Source organism: Oryzias latipes, chromosome 6 (assembly GCF_053564925.1).
Source record: "Oryzias latipes strain Hd-rR chromosome 6, Olatipes_Hd-rR_3.1".
NCBI lineage: Eukaryota > Metazoa > Chordata > Actinopteri > Beloniformes > Adrianichthyidae > Oryzias > Oryzias latipes.
In genome coordinates this window covers 16518717-16535583 of record NC_136242.1, presented here as the reverse complement: position 1 = coordinate 16535583, position 16867 = coordinate 16518717, and the positions used below count along the sequence as shown (strand labels likewise).

The window sequence follows — 16867 nt, the reverse complement described above, 5'->3', positions numbered from 1 at the left end:
ATGAAATCTTTCCACCTTTATCCACCTTTGTCATGGTAGGGAGAACACGTCAAAGTAAGGGTGGGGTCATCGAAGATAGCACAAGGGTTCAGTAGGTAAGTCAGTGGTGTCAGATCCCCAGACTGTGATCTGCTGGAGTAGGAGCAGAAACATGACCAATCACAGGGAGAGGTTTCACTGAGCTGAAGACATTTACACAGGAAGGGGAATAAGACAGCCAGCAACAGTCAGCCTGGTTTTTTAAGGGTCTGTTTAGTGTCTTATAGCATGCATCAACCACAGCTGTTGCTGTTGGACAGCAGGGGTTTAGATAATGACTTCAAACGGTGTTAAGGTATTTGATGCTAGTGCAGGCAACAGAACATCCATTTGTTTTAGATTAACTATTGTAACTTTGACCGAAGCAGCTCTAAACTGCTCCTCCAGTAGTATCTTCTTATCATTTACATATGATTGAAGAAAAACCGGTGCTGCGACTTACAAATATTGTTAGTCCACTGGCTGATCCTGTCTCTGAGGCCCCTATGGCTCGCAGTGAAAGCATATTTTGTACTTGTAGATTTACAGTGGAGAAACCAAGAAGTGAAATGGAAGAAAAACAAATGCACTTAACCCTTGTGTTATCTTAGATGACCCCACCCTTACATTGACATGTTCTCCCCACCATGACAAAGGTAGATAAAGGTGGAAAGATTTCATGTAATCCATGGACACCAGTGAAGATCACAAATCATTGAAGAAAAAAAGAAAAAATACGTGTAGCGCCCTTTTTGTGGCGCCTATAATATTAGGTGTGAGGGGCTGTAAGCTTGCAGGAAAAGCACAGAAACAGAGTTCTCAGTCAAAGGAAGAGGAAGAGGGGCGGGGTTGCTCCACACCAACGGTCCCACCCACAACTCAAAGGCAAATTTCTGTTGAGCTACTGCCAGTGAGCAGAAACTATATCCTAGAAAATTACACAGGTTTTTTTCTTAATTTTTGCTTAAAAATGACATGACATTGCCAGATCACTGAACAGTTTTAAAATAGATCAAAAAGATGATCGGATTGGGTCTTTAAAAAGATAAAAGCAGAGAGCAAAGAGTTAAAAAGTTCTTCCATCTCCACAGAGGCGCTTTCCTCTTAAATATTGATCACACATTTGCACTTTTCCTTTGTTGATACTCTATCCATCACAGGCGTACCATATCAAGATTGCGTGTATTGTTATTGCACAGGTGTGTCTGGCCACATTGATAATTTTAAAGTGTAGTTACTTGATAGATAGTAATGTGTCAGACTTTTAAGGGCATTGAAAAGGACAATACTTCCTCTGACTAAATTATGAAACAACTTATATAGAACTTGTGTTATTCCTCTTTAAAAGAAAATCTAAAAGCAATTAAATTTAAGAACGACAAAACAAAAAATTACATCCAGAACATCTAAAAAAACAGATGACTTAGTTTTCTTACATGCCAAATTACCCTTATCGGTATGTAAAGCAGACCCTGTTGTCATGCCCCCTCCTCCCATTGCCCCTGGTGCTGTTATGTACCTGACAGGCTTCACTGAAAGAAATGTAAGGCCTGGCTGTAGTTTACCCTTAACAAAAAATAGCCTATTTAACCCCTGTGCTTTCTTAGATGACCCCACCCTTGCAGTGACGTGTTCTCCCTACCATGACAAAGGTGGATAAAGGTGGAAAGATTTCATGTAATCCATGGACACCAGTGAAGATCACAAATTATTTAAAAAAAAAAGGTTCAGAGCACTGTCTAGTGCAGGGGTGGCTAACCCTGGTCCTCAAGAGCCTCAACCCTGCCTGTTTTCCAGCTCTCCTTAATCAGCTTCCTGTTGATTAGCTGACTCAAGTGATTTCACATCCTGATTTACTAAACACACCTGATTTTGGTTATCAGCATTAAGCAGTCAAGGGAGAACCGGAAAACAGACAGGGTTGAGGCTCTTGAGGACCAGGCTCAGCCACCTCTGGTCTAGTGGGTCTAGATGACCCAACTCCCAATGTTAAAGTGCCTAGGACAGCACAAGGGTTACGTGTAGTACAAATATACTTAGTCTATAGTAAAAGTGAAGCAGTTCATTTGAAGTTTACTTTTTATATACTACTTATATATTGTAAACTTAAAATGTTCCAATTTAGTCTGAGGAAGTATTCAGTTAGTATACAGTACTACATGTACATGGTCTATAGTGGACATGCTGTACTTATACTCAATTATACTTAATAATATAAACTTCAGGTGCAGGCTACTTACTAAGTTATGCTAAGGGTTAAAAGCCATAAAAAGCAGTAGTCTTAGCTCTGATTTTATGAGAACATGAACATTTTATTTCACCAGTTTTAAACTTTTTTACACATAAAACAGAAATTGTGCTCCATATTTGTTAACTTTTCATTCCGAGTTTAAAAAGACGTGTCATTTGGATTTAAAAGAAGAGCAGCTGCTAATGTGGTTGGTCTGTTTTAAAAGTGTTGTGACACAGAGCTGAAAAGCAGAAAAAAATAGCAGGAGGTAAGTGACTGAGTTGTCAGAATCAAGTCAAAGGTATGTTTGCTGCAATAAAAAAAACCCACACAGACAGTTAAACTTAGTACAACAGAGTAAACAGTGCTTTACTTCTCTTTTTTTTCCTTTTACCAACACATTTTTGCTAAATACATACTTGTAAAAAATGTTTGTACTTATTTCATGTCTGGAGTCAGACTTTTCAGTTGAATTTCACTCATAATCCTGAATTAAATCTGAACATTTTTTAGAGCTGTGTCACTCAGGGGCTTTTCTTTTTTAGGGAAACACAGATGTTGCAACACCTCAACTTCCTTATTTCAGCCCTGTTAACATTATACATGATTGTACATTTACCAAATTGGTTAAAAAAAACACATCATGGAATAAATGTAAAACATAAACACTACAAGTGGTATAAAAATTGTTAACACACACGAGATACTAATTTTACACACGTGTAACTGGATTACACAGACTGGCAAGTGGCATCTTTTGCTTTTTGTAAACTATTAACACAATTGAAGCAGAAACACTTCGTATCCATCAGGACGGAGATGATTGAAACGGATTTTCAGTGCAGCTAGAAAGATACAGCAAAATACAAATTGGCTGCTTTAAAACTTACTGATAAGGAAAAAGAATATTTGGAAGCATAGGTCTTGTAAAGAGTAAACACTTAAACTTTAGTTTCCTTTCTCTTCTGTGACTCGTGTAACTTCTGGTCCAGTCTGCTTTTGGAGAGCGTCTGACGTCTGAGTTTGGGACCTGAGGCGGGTGGACAGTTCTCGTCTGTATTTACATCGCAGATCCTGGCAGCGGAGCGGCGCTTTGCCGGGACGGCTTCCCCCTCCTGGACATCAGGCGAGGCCCCTTGCTGTTGGGCTATCGCCGTGCGTAGGCAGTTGAGCCACTGCTGCTTGTGGTAAACATCGCTGACATGCAGGGTGTGGGACTGGCAGTGGGAAGCATCCATGGAGCTCACTCGGAAAACATTCTTAGCTAGAAACACAGACAGGAAGGGGGAGTTCAGATGATGTGAAACTGCGTCATGTCATACATTAATATTTATGGGCCAAAATTAAAGTGATTTCTGAACAAACAAGCAAAATCACTAAACCTTCCTCGTCTCTGTAAACATACAATTTCAATAGCATATATTTAATATCTTATTTTACTGAGCCCACTATGATTATATTTCAGGTAAAAGCTGTTTTTATTTAATTTCTGAGCCAAGATTTAACTTAAACATGGCTTATTTTGCTGTCATAAAAATTATTTTACTGTTTTCTGTGAAAAAGCTCCTTCAAACATAGACTTCCTGCCTCGCACCACAAGTAGAAGATTGAGAGAGCAGATAACTATTTTAACAGTTCACCAAAACCAGAGGCAGAGAAAGACAGAAACAAAAACCTAAACCAACAGGAAAATGTTTCTATACCGCTATTATCTTTCAAAACTTCTCCACTTAGAGTGTATCGTCTTACTAGAATATTCCACTGTTGTTATTTTTAACCTTTATACCCAAGTAAAATGTTCTGTTCACTCCTGTTTAACATGCAGAATTGCAATCAAATATCTTCTAATTTTAATGCCAGTGGCAACATCTTTCTAAAATCAAAAATGCTATCATAGTTTATTGCTTCCTTTTTACAAACATTGTCAAATCATTCACTTATCTTTTGCATCATTTAGTCTCGACATACAAAAGAGGTTCTGCAGTTTGCATGTAAAAACAGAAATATGTTAAAGATTAGCCTAACAACGATGACTGAGGTAAAAAGTTTGACTTTTAGTCCCATTACAAAGATTATCTGGAGTGATAGCTTCTTGGAGATTAGGAACAAAAAGTCTGAGTGAATGCACGTTTGTTTAAAGTCCCACTCCAATCATCTTTTCATTTATTTTCAAAGCGTTTCCAGTGGTCTTCTAATTATGATTATGCCGTTTTTAGCCAAAATCATGGACATAGTTTTTGCAAAGTGGCAGTAGTTTAGTAGAAATGCGCCTCTGAGTTGTGGGCGGAACTGTTGGCGTAGGGTAACCCCACCCCACTTCCCATCACCTGTCATATTACAAGCTGTCCCGCTAGCTTCCAGCTAGCTACAACACCAACCTAACATTAGGTTAACAATGTCAGAGCTCTCCAGTCATACAGTTTTGCATCAGATGCCAGCTCAGACGAGGAAAACGAAGATGTGTGGAAGTGGATGCATCAGAATGGAGCAGAGCAGAGATGTTGTGGCCCACTGACTGTAGCTCCACCTGCATTTTTTGTCTGTCTGTTCCCCACGATTTGAATAAAGAAATACTCAGAAATGCAATTTTAAGGTTCATTTTCCTCTTTCATATCCCCCATCGTGAGAAAAATACCACAGGAACATGCTAAAAACACCATTTTCATTGGAATGTAAATGTAAGAACTGTAGAACAATCTTAAAGTTGCAGTTAGAGGAATAAATGTGATTTTTATTAAGAACTAATCTGTGGAAACGTTGGTGTTTGTGTAGCTTTACTTAATCACTGAAGAAACAAAGACATACTTCAATCCTAATTTGATTTTTTTGTACTTCTGAAGGTAATCATTATTTTGTCCTCTGACATAACAGGCATTTTCAGTCTAAAAGGTTTGCGGAACTTACAATGACTTTCAAAGGTTGATAAGATCTGAAAAACAATCCTACAGTACGCAGTAATACCCAAAAGTTAGTCTGAATCACATGTGGTGTGAACGTCATCTTAAGAAAAGATTACTTATATTTATATCAATCAAAAAATTACTTTTTTAAACATTTTTAAAGACAAAACGTTGTCTCAAATGTGACAAAGACTCAAAGATGTTTGTGCAGACCGCAGAAGTTAATTCTTTCGATTAAGCATTTAGGAGAAAACCGGCATTATAATTCAGGCGGAGTGCAGCTCAGCTCACCCTTTTCTCCGTTGGTAAAGGCCCCTCTGAAGGACCCCCCCATGCGGATCTCTCCATCCTGCAGGTCTTCCAGAGCCAGATCTTTCACAGGAATGGGCCGACGGCACACCTGGAAGCAGCTCTTGTCGTTTCGGGTTACTGGTCGGGTCAGAACCAGCAGCTCAGAGAAGAGAAATACGTGTAGCCTCTGAAAACAGGAAAGGAGGTAGCAGAAGTTAGCAAAAGAAAAAAAAGTTTTCACAGAAATCAAAAGATAATAGGAAAGCCCCCTACCGAACCACTCTTTGTGCGCAGCTCGCCGTGACACAGCAGCGTCTTGCAGTTATCAATGAGAGGGTCCCGCTGCTTCTCATCCAGATACTCCAACTTATCTATGTAATACTGGCATTCAGACTCTCCCTTTCTCACGTTGATGTCTGACAGAATCTCCTGGATTATTGCGATCTGGATAACATAATAATAAACATTAGTAAAAGGACCAAAAAATATCATTCAAAATGAAAGAAAAATGGTGGAACATACTGCTTTCTCCAGGCTGGTCACATCTGGGTGATCGGGAGGCGTATGTCTGAGGATTTCCCGCAGCAACAGCGGATATTTCACCAGGCGTGAACGTGGAATGTCAAGGAAGCTCCAAAGGTCCAACTTCCTGCTAAAGGGGGACTCAAGACAGCGCTGCAGAAAGTCCTGGACCCGTCTGTCCTGTTTCTTCTGGTCCAGCAGCGCTTTGGCTGCCAGCTGGTTGCTGCAGTAGTTTCTATAGGCGTTCAAGCCAGGCAGCTGGGAAGGCATGTTTGGGGAGTTTTTAAAATACAAAAATCAATCAATAGGATTATTTTACTGCTACCTAAAACTGTCAGTTCGTACTTACCCAGTCTATTACTATTTGCCCAATCTGAGCTACGGTTCCATCCGAGCCAGTTTCCTCTGTTAGCTTAATCAATAAGTCTGCCGGTGAACGCAGGAGTTAGCATCAAAACTGGATTTTACAAAAGCCAACGGCAGAAAACGTACCTTCATGTAAAGGGATGTAAGCATCCAGGTCACCAAAAATGTGAGCTAGCTCCTCCTCTGTCATGATGGACAGTTTCAGCATGGGGTCATGGTATGCCTAAACGAGAGACGTGCAGACCACAAAGTCAACAAAGATGCAATGGTGGTTTGCTTTGCATGATTTGGGGTGTTCGGTTTTTCCTGCCTTTCGCGCAAGCTGAAGATCCTCAATGAGGTCCTGCTCCCCTCTGAAAAGTTCATAAATTGCCTAAAAAAATAAAAGCACAAAGGGAGTTACTTGTTAGCTTTGTTCAAAGACGTCTCTTAACTGAACCTGAAGCCAACAACCTCCTGTCTCTTGATCTCTTTGGTAGAGAAGGTGCTCTTCTGATGGATGTCCAGCGTCTCCGACCACAAAGTGCTGTTTCTTCGTTTCGTGGGAGTTGGACCTGAAGATCTGCTGTTGCCTTTCAGAGTTGTCCCCGGTGACTTGGTATCAGCGCGCAATGACTAGAAAAATACACACATGTGAACATTTTACTACAAAAATCATAAAAAAACCCTACAATTTAAGACATTTGTGAGGGCTTAGAATCAGTGTACCTGAATGGTCTGACCAAAGCGCCGCACTGCTCCGTTCTTTGAGGGCGACATCAGATTAACGAGGGATGAAACTTTGGCCAGCGGTCGAACACGCTTGTTACTGGGTTCCTGAATAATAGAGTAAAGTACAGGTTATATGAATTAATCACCACATGAATCATTTTTAAAGACCCACTGTGATGGAACTGGTGTTTTTTTTTTAACATGTTCTTGTGCCATTTTTCTCATGAGGGATGATGAAAACAAAGTTAGGCTTAAAATTGCATTTCTGGGTATTTCTTTATTCAAATTGTTTGTGAATCAGGAACAGATGAAAAACTGCTGTTGGAGAAAGAGCTTATTTGGAATATAGGACATACACTGGGTGGGCTATAAGCTCCCTGCTCCACTCCACTATGGGGAGGGGAAGGGGGGTGGTGTTGCTCCGCATAATAGTCCTGCCAACAACTTAGATGTGAATTTGTAATGAACTACTGCTGCTCTGCAGAAACTGTGTCCTAAAAAATTGCGCAGGTTATTTGGTTTGGCTAAAAACAGCATAATCATAATTAAATGACCACTGGGAATGCTTTTAAAATAGCTCAAAAGATGATTGGAGTGGGATTTTAAATGATTTTTTGTGGCTACTATATGCTGTGTTGGAATTAGCTTCCATACTGTCTGAATCCATTATCAGATAAATGACAAAGCCACCGAGCATGCTTAGAGACACAAGAGGCCAGATCTACCGTCATGAGTGGTTGTGCCAGTTTAAGTGATTATCCTGAGCTCACACACTTCTAACACTCATGGCTCTCTGTGGTGAGGACCTGAGTCATGCAGAGGGAATAAAGTCGACTGCGAGGATACATTCACAGGTGCTTGCTACACATGGGGTAGACAAGAGTAGGAGGTCCCACCTTGAGGTCGAAGCTGGACAGACTGATGGTGTCATCGTCTTTCTCTTTGCGCTTTCTTTTCTGGAGTGGTGTAACAAAAAAAAACACTGGTTACTTCAGATAAAAATGCACAGACCATAGAAACACCTGCATATTTATTCAGACAAACTGCTCCAGATTTGAATGTGTATATTGATTCCACGTTTCAGCTTGTTTGGAAGAATTGCCACATGCCACTCTGCATCTGATTTGCAGATATGGTGAAGCTCTGGGTCCACTGTGGTGGTGCCGTATTGTGAACTCACCAGAGTGAAGTCCCATGGAGTCCCCGGTGTGAGAAATGTAAAGGAGCTGCCTCTCTGAAGTGGAGGTCTACAGGATCCAAGACAGATGGTGAAGACAAGACGTTTGATGAGTTATTTGACTTTTTTATAACACTGACAAGATCAATGGTTTCAGAGTATGACATAAAGACATATAAACACAAGAGATAAATATTATTTTCAGGATGTTTTGTAATTGTATTTTAAAATAACAAAAGTTCTGATCTCAACCACACAGTACTATGTAGTACAGTAATGGTGTTCATCACATGAGGAGCATCAGCATGGTTTATACCGATGAGAATATTTCTCTACCATCTGAGCAATACGTGTCTAATGTGCAGAAACAGCTAAATCAACATTTATACATATGTTCGTTGCACCTTTAAAAGGTTTGCAAGCATTTGAAAATGCACAGATATTAGATCCCGATAGCATTGTTTACAAGCTGCTTTCCATTCACTTCCAACTGAGCTTTAATTGAATGATGATCATGAGAGAAGCACAATAAAAGTAAATAAACAATGAAATATTATATGTATGTCAATGTGTACGTTTAATTAAGAAAACATGATACAAATGCTTTTACCGGTTTTAAATGCAATGTTTTCTGTTTCCGTTCGGACGGTTCCGATTTAAAAAAAAATTACAAAATACCTTTAACAACAAGCTCTATTGTTTATTGCCTACAATAAACTTTTGAGGTATATACCTCCGCACCTATTACTTTTAAACCACAGAAAGGTAGGATAGCAAAAATGCAATCCTAAGAGGGTAAAGTGCAAAAAACCCCGTAATTTTCGAGGTGCACTTGAATGCATCATTCGTTAATGCTTCACTCTCAGTCATGCCGCTTATCTCGTTGTAAATGCGTTGTTTAAGTGAAATTATTCCGCAAAGTTCCACCAATAGAGACATTTTTATGTTTCACGTTGACATACTTCTTTGAGTTGCTTCTCGGTTTTGGAGGAGAGGACTCAGCAGCGCTGATGATACTCGTAGTAGACGTTCTCGTTGACATTTTGCGCAGTGTGCGCTTATTGTTTTCCACCGTCCTCGGGCAAATATCGTCAGTATCGTCCATTTTCCGGGAGTCTTCGTTCTAAAATAAACTCAGTCGATTTTTAACCAATATGATTTCTGAAAAAGCTTTAAAATGAACTCAATTAATTGGTTTGATGAGCAAAATAGAAAGTAAAAAGATCGATGACAGTCCACACACCAAACAGCGGAAGTTTGAATATGGCGGATTGTTGGAAATCGACCAATCAGGAGAGGCCAAACGGCATGTGGGAGGGGCATATTCTCAAAAGACTGAAATGCATCAGAATCAAACTCAATACTTCCTGTTCCCTCGAAAACTTAAAAATAGGGTCTCCAGATAGTGCAGGGGTCTATTTTTAGCAAAATTATCTGTGACACATAAACGACCTAACTTGACTTGTAGGTGTGATTTTGCACCTGAGCACTATCTTTTTAAAAGTTCCTTCTTCAAAAAAAATAAAATCTTCTTTTAGAGATTTCTTTCAAGTCCTCTGTAGGACCTTTTAAAAATGCTTGTTGGTACTTGCGGCTGCTTTGCTTTCACTCTATGAATTCACGTTTACCATCTTGTTCATTTGTCCTCAGGGGGTTTTGACATAGATGGGGGGTTCAGATAGGCTCTGTGAGAGGGACAGAGGACAGTAAACTTTTTTTTATTTTATTGGTTGAATGCTGTAATGCTAATGCTGAATGTTGAATGCCACATTTTTTGTCTTATCTGACTCTTCAGCAATGTAGTTCTTACTGCAACTTGTTTTGTCATCCCTACAGTTTCGGCTTTCCTCAACCTGTTTTTAAACCTGTTGCCCCCATAATCCATCTATTATTCAGGCGTTCACTCTCACAAACGTATCGTCTGATTCAACTGTGACTTTGGGTCTGCCAGACCTCCTCTTGTCTGGGTTTCTTTCTGTTTTCTGAGCAACTTTTGAAAGTAAAAAAAGTATTAAAAAAATCAGTTTTCACTGAGACTTTGACTCTCTTTAAACGAAAGACTCACATTTCCAGATTTTTAACCGTCAGTCTCTTTCATTATTAATTGCCCTTTTCTTGCTCTTTTTGAAACAAAATATTATTTTCCAGCTAAAGCTCACATACATTTGGAACCACAGAGTGTTCCAGTACTGCTTTCAATCACACAGAAAAGGTTGTAAGAAATCAAGAAAGGCTGTACCACCCGAAGAAATTACTTTCAAGACTAAAATAACCCCCATCACACATAAACGTCTTTAATTGTTCACCTATTTGTGCTCTATTGCGGTTCACAAGTTATTTTTTGTACTATTTCAGAGCATGGATCCTATTTTTTCAGATGGGTTAAATGCATGCACATAATCCATAATATAATCATTTTTTCACTAGTTCTTCAGGGTATGTGGTTAAAACTCCCATTAATACATGAAAACACCCACATCATCCTGTTAGTCACCTTTATTAGCAAACATTAAGACAGATTGAAAAAAGAAATACAAAAATGGAGGAACTGACAATACAATTTCAGTAGCTGCCACAAAAATGACAGATCAATTCATTAGGTTCTTGATAGTTCCAATATAGCGTCCACATGGTAAATACTTGTAAGAAATTCTAACAAGACCTAAGCAGAACTCTTTTGAAATGTGATAAAACCCTGCAAACAATGAGACTGGCGACTAAAGTTATGTCTTTTTATTTTTTGACATTTGCAAAAAAGGTTTTGGATTTTGTGTGTACTTAACACAATTTCCCTTTGTTGTAAAGTAAAATCCACTTAGAGCATCAAACATTTCAGAACACAAACACAGAAATAAAATTTTTTCTCATGGCTTTCTCAGCAGTTTTTCCAAGATACAATCTCTTTAGAAGTGGTACCATATAAAATCAATTTTTTTTGCCTACAAACTGTTTGAAAAAAATCTAACATTGTCTTCTTTCATAGTTTTATGTGGTTTTATTTTGCCTACAATGATGATGGTAAGTAGGGGATCCACCAATAGATTTAAATGATATAAAATGCTATGATGAAGAAAATTGGTGTCATAGTTAACAAAGTAGCTTTTATGCTGCGATTTATTAAAATGAACGTTGAACAAGCCTCAGGCCAGCAAAAAGTCCTGAAGCCCAGAGCTTCTTCCTGCACACAGGCGCATCCATCCATCCATCAATCTTCGGAACCCTCTGAATCCCTTTTAGGGTCAGAGGGTAGCTTGAGCCAACCAGGCCACTGTTAGATGAAGGTGTGGTGTTCCCCACCTTCCCCTGTTGCAGGTGAAGTCTTTTGCAGGGCCACACAATCACACCTTGGGCAACATGCAAACCACGACCATCTTGCTGTGAAAGCACTGCACCACCGTGCAGCCCCACACCGGAGGAGCTGACTCAAATATGAGTCACCATAACTGGAAGTTAGAATAATTTTCTGATCTGTCTAAAAGACACACACAGCCTGCTCAACAAAAACAGAACAAGATTTGCGTTGGTTTTTTTTCTAGTTAAAATGCAAATGAACAAAAATAAGCAATAGGACCACAACTGTGAGAAGTCCTTTATGATCTACTTTTTAACTGTTCATAGTTTATACTGTATGGGCTGCTTGTCCACCATAAGAACACTGAATTCATGTGGTGCTAGAGGAAAAACTACAAACATCTATGTCACCAAATGAAATCAGTTTCTGAGGGTAGGTCAATACACAAACTGGAAACCTGTCATATGGTAAAACAAAATGAATGATGTGCATTTAGGTAGGTCACTGCAAGTTAGTCAAAAACATGGGTGGAAAAAAAACAATTGTGGCTTATTTCAAGCAAAAAAAAAGATGGTGTATGAGTTTTTATGACAGGTATGACTTGTGAAAAGGTACAGAACCTTCATTAGGTTCACTTTATAAGAGTCAATGGTATATTTCTGAAGGGGGCATCGGCAAAGTGGAAGTCTCCTGCTGCTCCATCCACCTGGTTCAGCAGATCCTTAAATACTATGAAAAAGAACAACATGATACATCAAGACACACAAAAGAATACACATATTTACATTTTTAACTATGCTTCCATTTCAGAGAAAGAGGTTCTAATGGACACAAACCACAAACACAGTTCTGTGTCTTATCCTTTGAATGCATGACAAAGAAAAGATCTAGCAAACACACTTTTCTTTATCTCTGTGCTTGTATTTGGTTTTCTTCTTAGTTTATTGATATGTGACAATCCAAAGTTCATGTTTTGTTTATGTTATTTCACTGCAGCATTGCATAAAATTACTAATAAAGGAGTAATTGAAGACGACACAAATGCATTTAAAAAAAACTATTGAGACCTCTTGACCTCTTCAGTGAAGCTGCTGCATCCTGACTCTGTCAAGTCTGTTTATCTGAATGCACTAATACCTCAACCCTCAACACAGCATGCTTGTTATCCCTACAGAAATAGGTACACAGTCACTGCAGGATGAATCAACTCCTGTATTGTTGCTCCATGTTATAGACTCAACTCTGTTTATCTTTTTACTGCAAAAGCAAATAGCATATTTTCATTCCCAGAACAACACTGACTCATGCTCTGCAGGAAAGGATTTTAAATACTGGCAGCAGCTCACAGGATAAGAACCATGAAAGGGTAATTAGCCCTACAGTAAATATAGTTTTCAGGTCAAAATGTGGAGAAAACTCCCCAGAAATGAATCTACGTATATAGAGAGAGCAAATATCTGATCAGATATTTTTGTATTACCCTGGAGATAACAATACCTTTTCTTAGTAATAATAGTTAATTTAACTTTTAAAATTATTATCCCATTAAAATAATTTGACATATAGGGACATTTGTGTTTGACTGAATTTAATTAAATCTGTCATGTAATTGGCAAGAGAATAAATACAAATCATGATGCTTCCACCACCACAACAGTGTTTCATTTCTTCATGATGGAAAAACATATAAAAAAATAAGATTCAAGGTCAAACTAAAAGTTTTAGTAAAAAAAACAAACACGAAAATTTAATTGCAAAACAGATGAATTTTCAAGGGTTGGTGCATGTTTTTCATCTGTAAAAAAAAGCTGTGCTTGAGTTCTCAAAGTCCTTCTATTTTACTGGTTAGAAGATTGTGCATGTGATGGTGTGTGCTTTTTTGTGCATGTGATGGTGTGTGCTTTCAAATACCTGCTATTTGTAGGTCTCTGTAAGAGATGGACGTTTTTCTTTTTTAGGTTCTAACTAGTGAAACACTCTGTAAAAGCAAACATTCAGATAAAAATTATTTTTAGAAAAAAAAAAGAAAATATTTATTAGCACCGTCAAATTTTCCTTTTCCAATGAGAGCATCCCTGATGGGCTGTTAGTTATGTTTTTCCAAAAACCTATTACATTTTTACAGTATTCTGGTAAAAAATATGCAAACAACAAGGAAATGCCACTTTTGCGAGCTCGCCACTCTAACGCCGTTCAAAATCAACAACTTCTAATTCCAAAATTTTTTCTCAAGCAGATTCCCAATGATGCTCAAGGACGTGGGAGATGATTCATTAAAATTACTAAGTGGAATTTAAATTTGTAGCTGGTACTAAAGTTGATTTTTTTTTTAAATTCAAGATGGAGGCCTCTTCCAAACGTCAAAGGTCAAAGGTGGTGGCGAGTGAAATTTTGTAAAGATCGGTTGAATAAAAGGTTTCTATTACCATTTTGTTCGAAAATTAGAAAATTGTCAAGTTTCAAACTTTGTCAAAAAAAATTGACTGCCAAGCCATGGGTCATGCAGCCATCCTATAATAATTTCAAACTTCCTTTGTATATATGTCTTTTGATTTTGTTAGCAGATTTTGAAATATTAATTTTAAGCCACATAAGAGATTTTGGGTGGGATGCCATCATTTTGTGTGAGTGTGTGTGGGTGTGTGTGTGTGTGTGGGGGGGGGTCATGTACTACGCCCAATTCATTTTCAGCGGGTACTAGGAGTGTGCAAATTTTGGTGAGCTTTTGATTATGTGCTGACAGCTAAATTTTTACCCAAAGGTGCAGAAAAACAGAAAAAAATATATGGTCCTTACAGTCCTGGACTGTAAGTGTAGCAGGTTTGTTAGTTGTGTTTATTCACAAATAGCCTTGATTCACATTGAAGGAAAATTTCTAAGTGACAAATACTTTCTCCATTTCTTCTCCATTCCCTTGAATCTTGTTTCTAAAGCTACATCTACAAGAAAAAGAAGAAAAACAGCAAACCTTTAATGTGAAAGAAAATGAGTTGAACCTCAATGCCATGCATCACCTAAGTGGACCGGTGACACATCTTAATAAAACTCAGGGCCTCTACACTAGCTTGAATTCGACACGTGCTTTTGGGTGGTGTCATTGCTGTCTGAGGACAGGAGTGAGTCAGCTGGCCATCACCAGGATAGGATGAGCAAATGCTGGAGGAAACATTGCAGGAGGGACAGGAAATGAACCCACCCTAAAGGTGGAGGGCCTTCCTCCACATGAGCTTCTTTCCAGGCTTTAGTGAGTTCATTAACCTGACAGGGAAAGCCATTATCCTCGAAAGGGGAAGGTAGGAATATGTGGAATCAAGTGCTTGTGAGTCAGAGAGATAAAAACCTATCAACGAATGAGCTTATGAACTTTGTACGCACCCTGTTTGGTAGAGTGGAGACTTGGTTTGATGCATTTAGTGTCTAGCAGCTCTAAGCAGTATGATTTAAACACTGTTTAAAACCAAAACAGATTTTTAGGACCTTTTGACCTCATTGTGGTCATTTGCTGGGGAAAAACCAAAGCAGGAAGCTGGTGAGGTGCGTTTCACTTCATGATTAACTCTGAACGCTGTAGATTTGAGATCCTTTTGATGTATTTTAGCAAGAATTTCTCAGCCGGTTTGCAGTGTTTAACAGATGAATGATAAAGCATATTGTCTCAAAACAGTAAATTACAAAAAAAACACTGAAAGCATCAAGCTTTGAACTGTTGTGATAAGTGATAGAGTGGTTAAGAGGTAAGTACCGGTAAGTATGACACTGGTGAGGTTTTGGGAAGTTGACCTCTTGGTCCAAACTCACTTCTGTCTCAGAAATGATGGCACTGACAAATAAATCTATTTACCTCCTTGACCAACAACAGCTTGTGATATAAAAGGCTTAAAGTGGGACATGTGTCACGTCCCCATGCCCCAGCTTTGCTTCCTGGATTTAAAGCAATCAGCCTTGTGACAGATGAGTCATGAAAACCATTTCCTGGGCTTTTCATCATTGTTCATGAGGCACTTGTTTACACATCAGGCTTGATGTGATGATGGTAATTCAGAAGATCAGCACCAAAGGATAACGGACAGAATTATCAGAAATATCAATTTCTTTAAGGCTGAAGGATGATTAGCTAGAGAGGAGTTCAGAGATTTACCACTCTGATGTTATTAAGGTCTGAATCTTTATCGTCTCACCTGTGATGAAAGAAGACAAAGAAGAAATAGGATCAAAATGTTAGAATGGTGTTTGTGTTGGGGATTAGGGGTTGATGCATTAAAAAACCCTGAAGTGGTCCAAGTATGTCACCGCAAAGAGTCAGTGGAGGATGAGAGAGTGTTTAAAGACCCACTCCAAGTAAAAAACTATGTTTTTAATATTTTCGTGTGGCTTTTGTCTGATGACGGAGGGCATATATTAAGACAATTAACCTTAAAAATGCTTTTCTGAGTATTTCTTTATTCAAATAATAGAGACTGAGGAGCAGACACAGATATGCTGTTGGATAAAGCATGTAGTTGTGTTGTGGAAGCTACAGCAGTAAGCCACAAGCTCCGGTTTCATAGTCTGACCTGGCACGTGGCTCAAAACTGTACGGCTGGATAGCATAGATTTCGCTCGCCATTTTTGTTACACCAATAATGTTAGGTTGTGGGTGTGAGGGGCTGTAGGCTAGCAGGAAAGCATGTAAACAGATGGATGACAGGAAGTAGGGGGCGGGGTTGCTCCGCACCAGTAATCCCGCCCACAACTCAGGGGGGAATTTCTACAGAACTACTGCCACTCTGCACTAGAAAACAACACTGTTTTTTAATTTGGCCTAAAAACAGCATAATCATAATTCAAAGACAACACTTTAAAAATAACTCAAAAGATGATTGGAGTGGGACTTTAATGGACCATGAGGATCGTTAGCTAAGACACAAAATGACTCAACAAAGAATACGCGATTGCCTCTGCAATAAACACAACAAACACTTAAATTTTATAAAAGGAGGTGTTGATGGGATGATGTGCAGTAAAGTCCTGGAAACTGATGATATAAACCTACTTTTGACATTCTCATGAATCCACCCAACTTTAGAGTTAGCAAAGGTTTAAAAATACAAGGAAGACTTCTCATTCAGTGCATCCAAAGCTGACTAACTGGTTCAGAAATACACTAAAAGCAAAACTACAACCAGCATTACAACTACGATCCCAAAAATAGGACAAAATGTGATCATTACAGATACTTACCTGTCCCAAATGGTCCTTTTCTCGCCACACGTCCTCTCCCAGGCTGAAAGCCAGCCATGCCTTTGCCGGGATTATCATGGCGCAGTCCTCTTGGTAGGTGTGTTTGCTCTGAGCAGCAGAAGAGCTCTGAGACAGAGGTG

The 16867-nt window shown here is 38.9% G+C and overlaps 1 protein-coding gene across 2 annotated transcripts; it reads right to left on the bottom strand.

The window, feature by feature from the left end:
- Positions 1-2309: 2309 nt before the first annotated feature.
- Positions 2310-16867, bottom strand: LOC101174345 (neuroepithelial cell-transforming gene 1 protein). Of its 2 annotated transcripts, XM_078948551.1 has the most exons (13): positions 16728-16867; positions 12128-12236; positions 8219-8285; positions 7935-7994; positions 7036-7143; positions 6781-6942; positions 6638-6700; positions 6454-6550; positions 6311-6387; positions 5962-6219; positions 5713-5883; positions 5440-5626; positions 2310-3512 (listed from the first exon to the last, which is right to left on the bottom strand). In XM_078948551.1, exons 5-13 carry the CDS (start codon positions 7084-7086, stop codon positions 3190-3192), a joined length of 1389 nt encoding a protein of 462 aa, XP_078804677.1. In that variant the 5' UTR covers positions 7087-7143; positions 7935-7994; positions 8219-8285; positions 12128-12236; positions 16728-16867; the 3' UTR covers positions 2310-3189. The 2 variants fall into 2 exon arrangements, with proteins under 2 accessions (XP_078804677.1, XP_004069966.1); XM_004069918.5 differs by lacking the exons at positions 12128-12236; positions 16728-16867 and adding an exon at positions 9178-9488.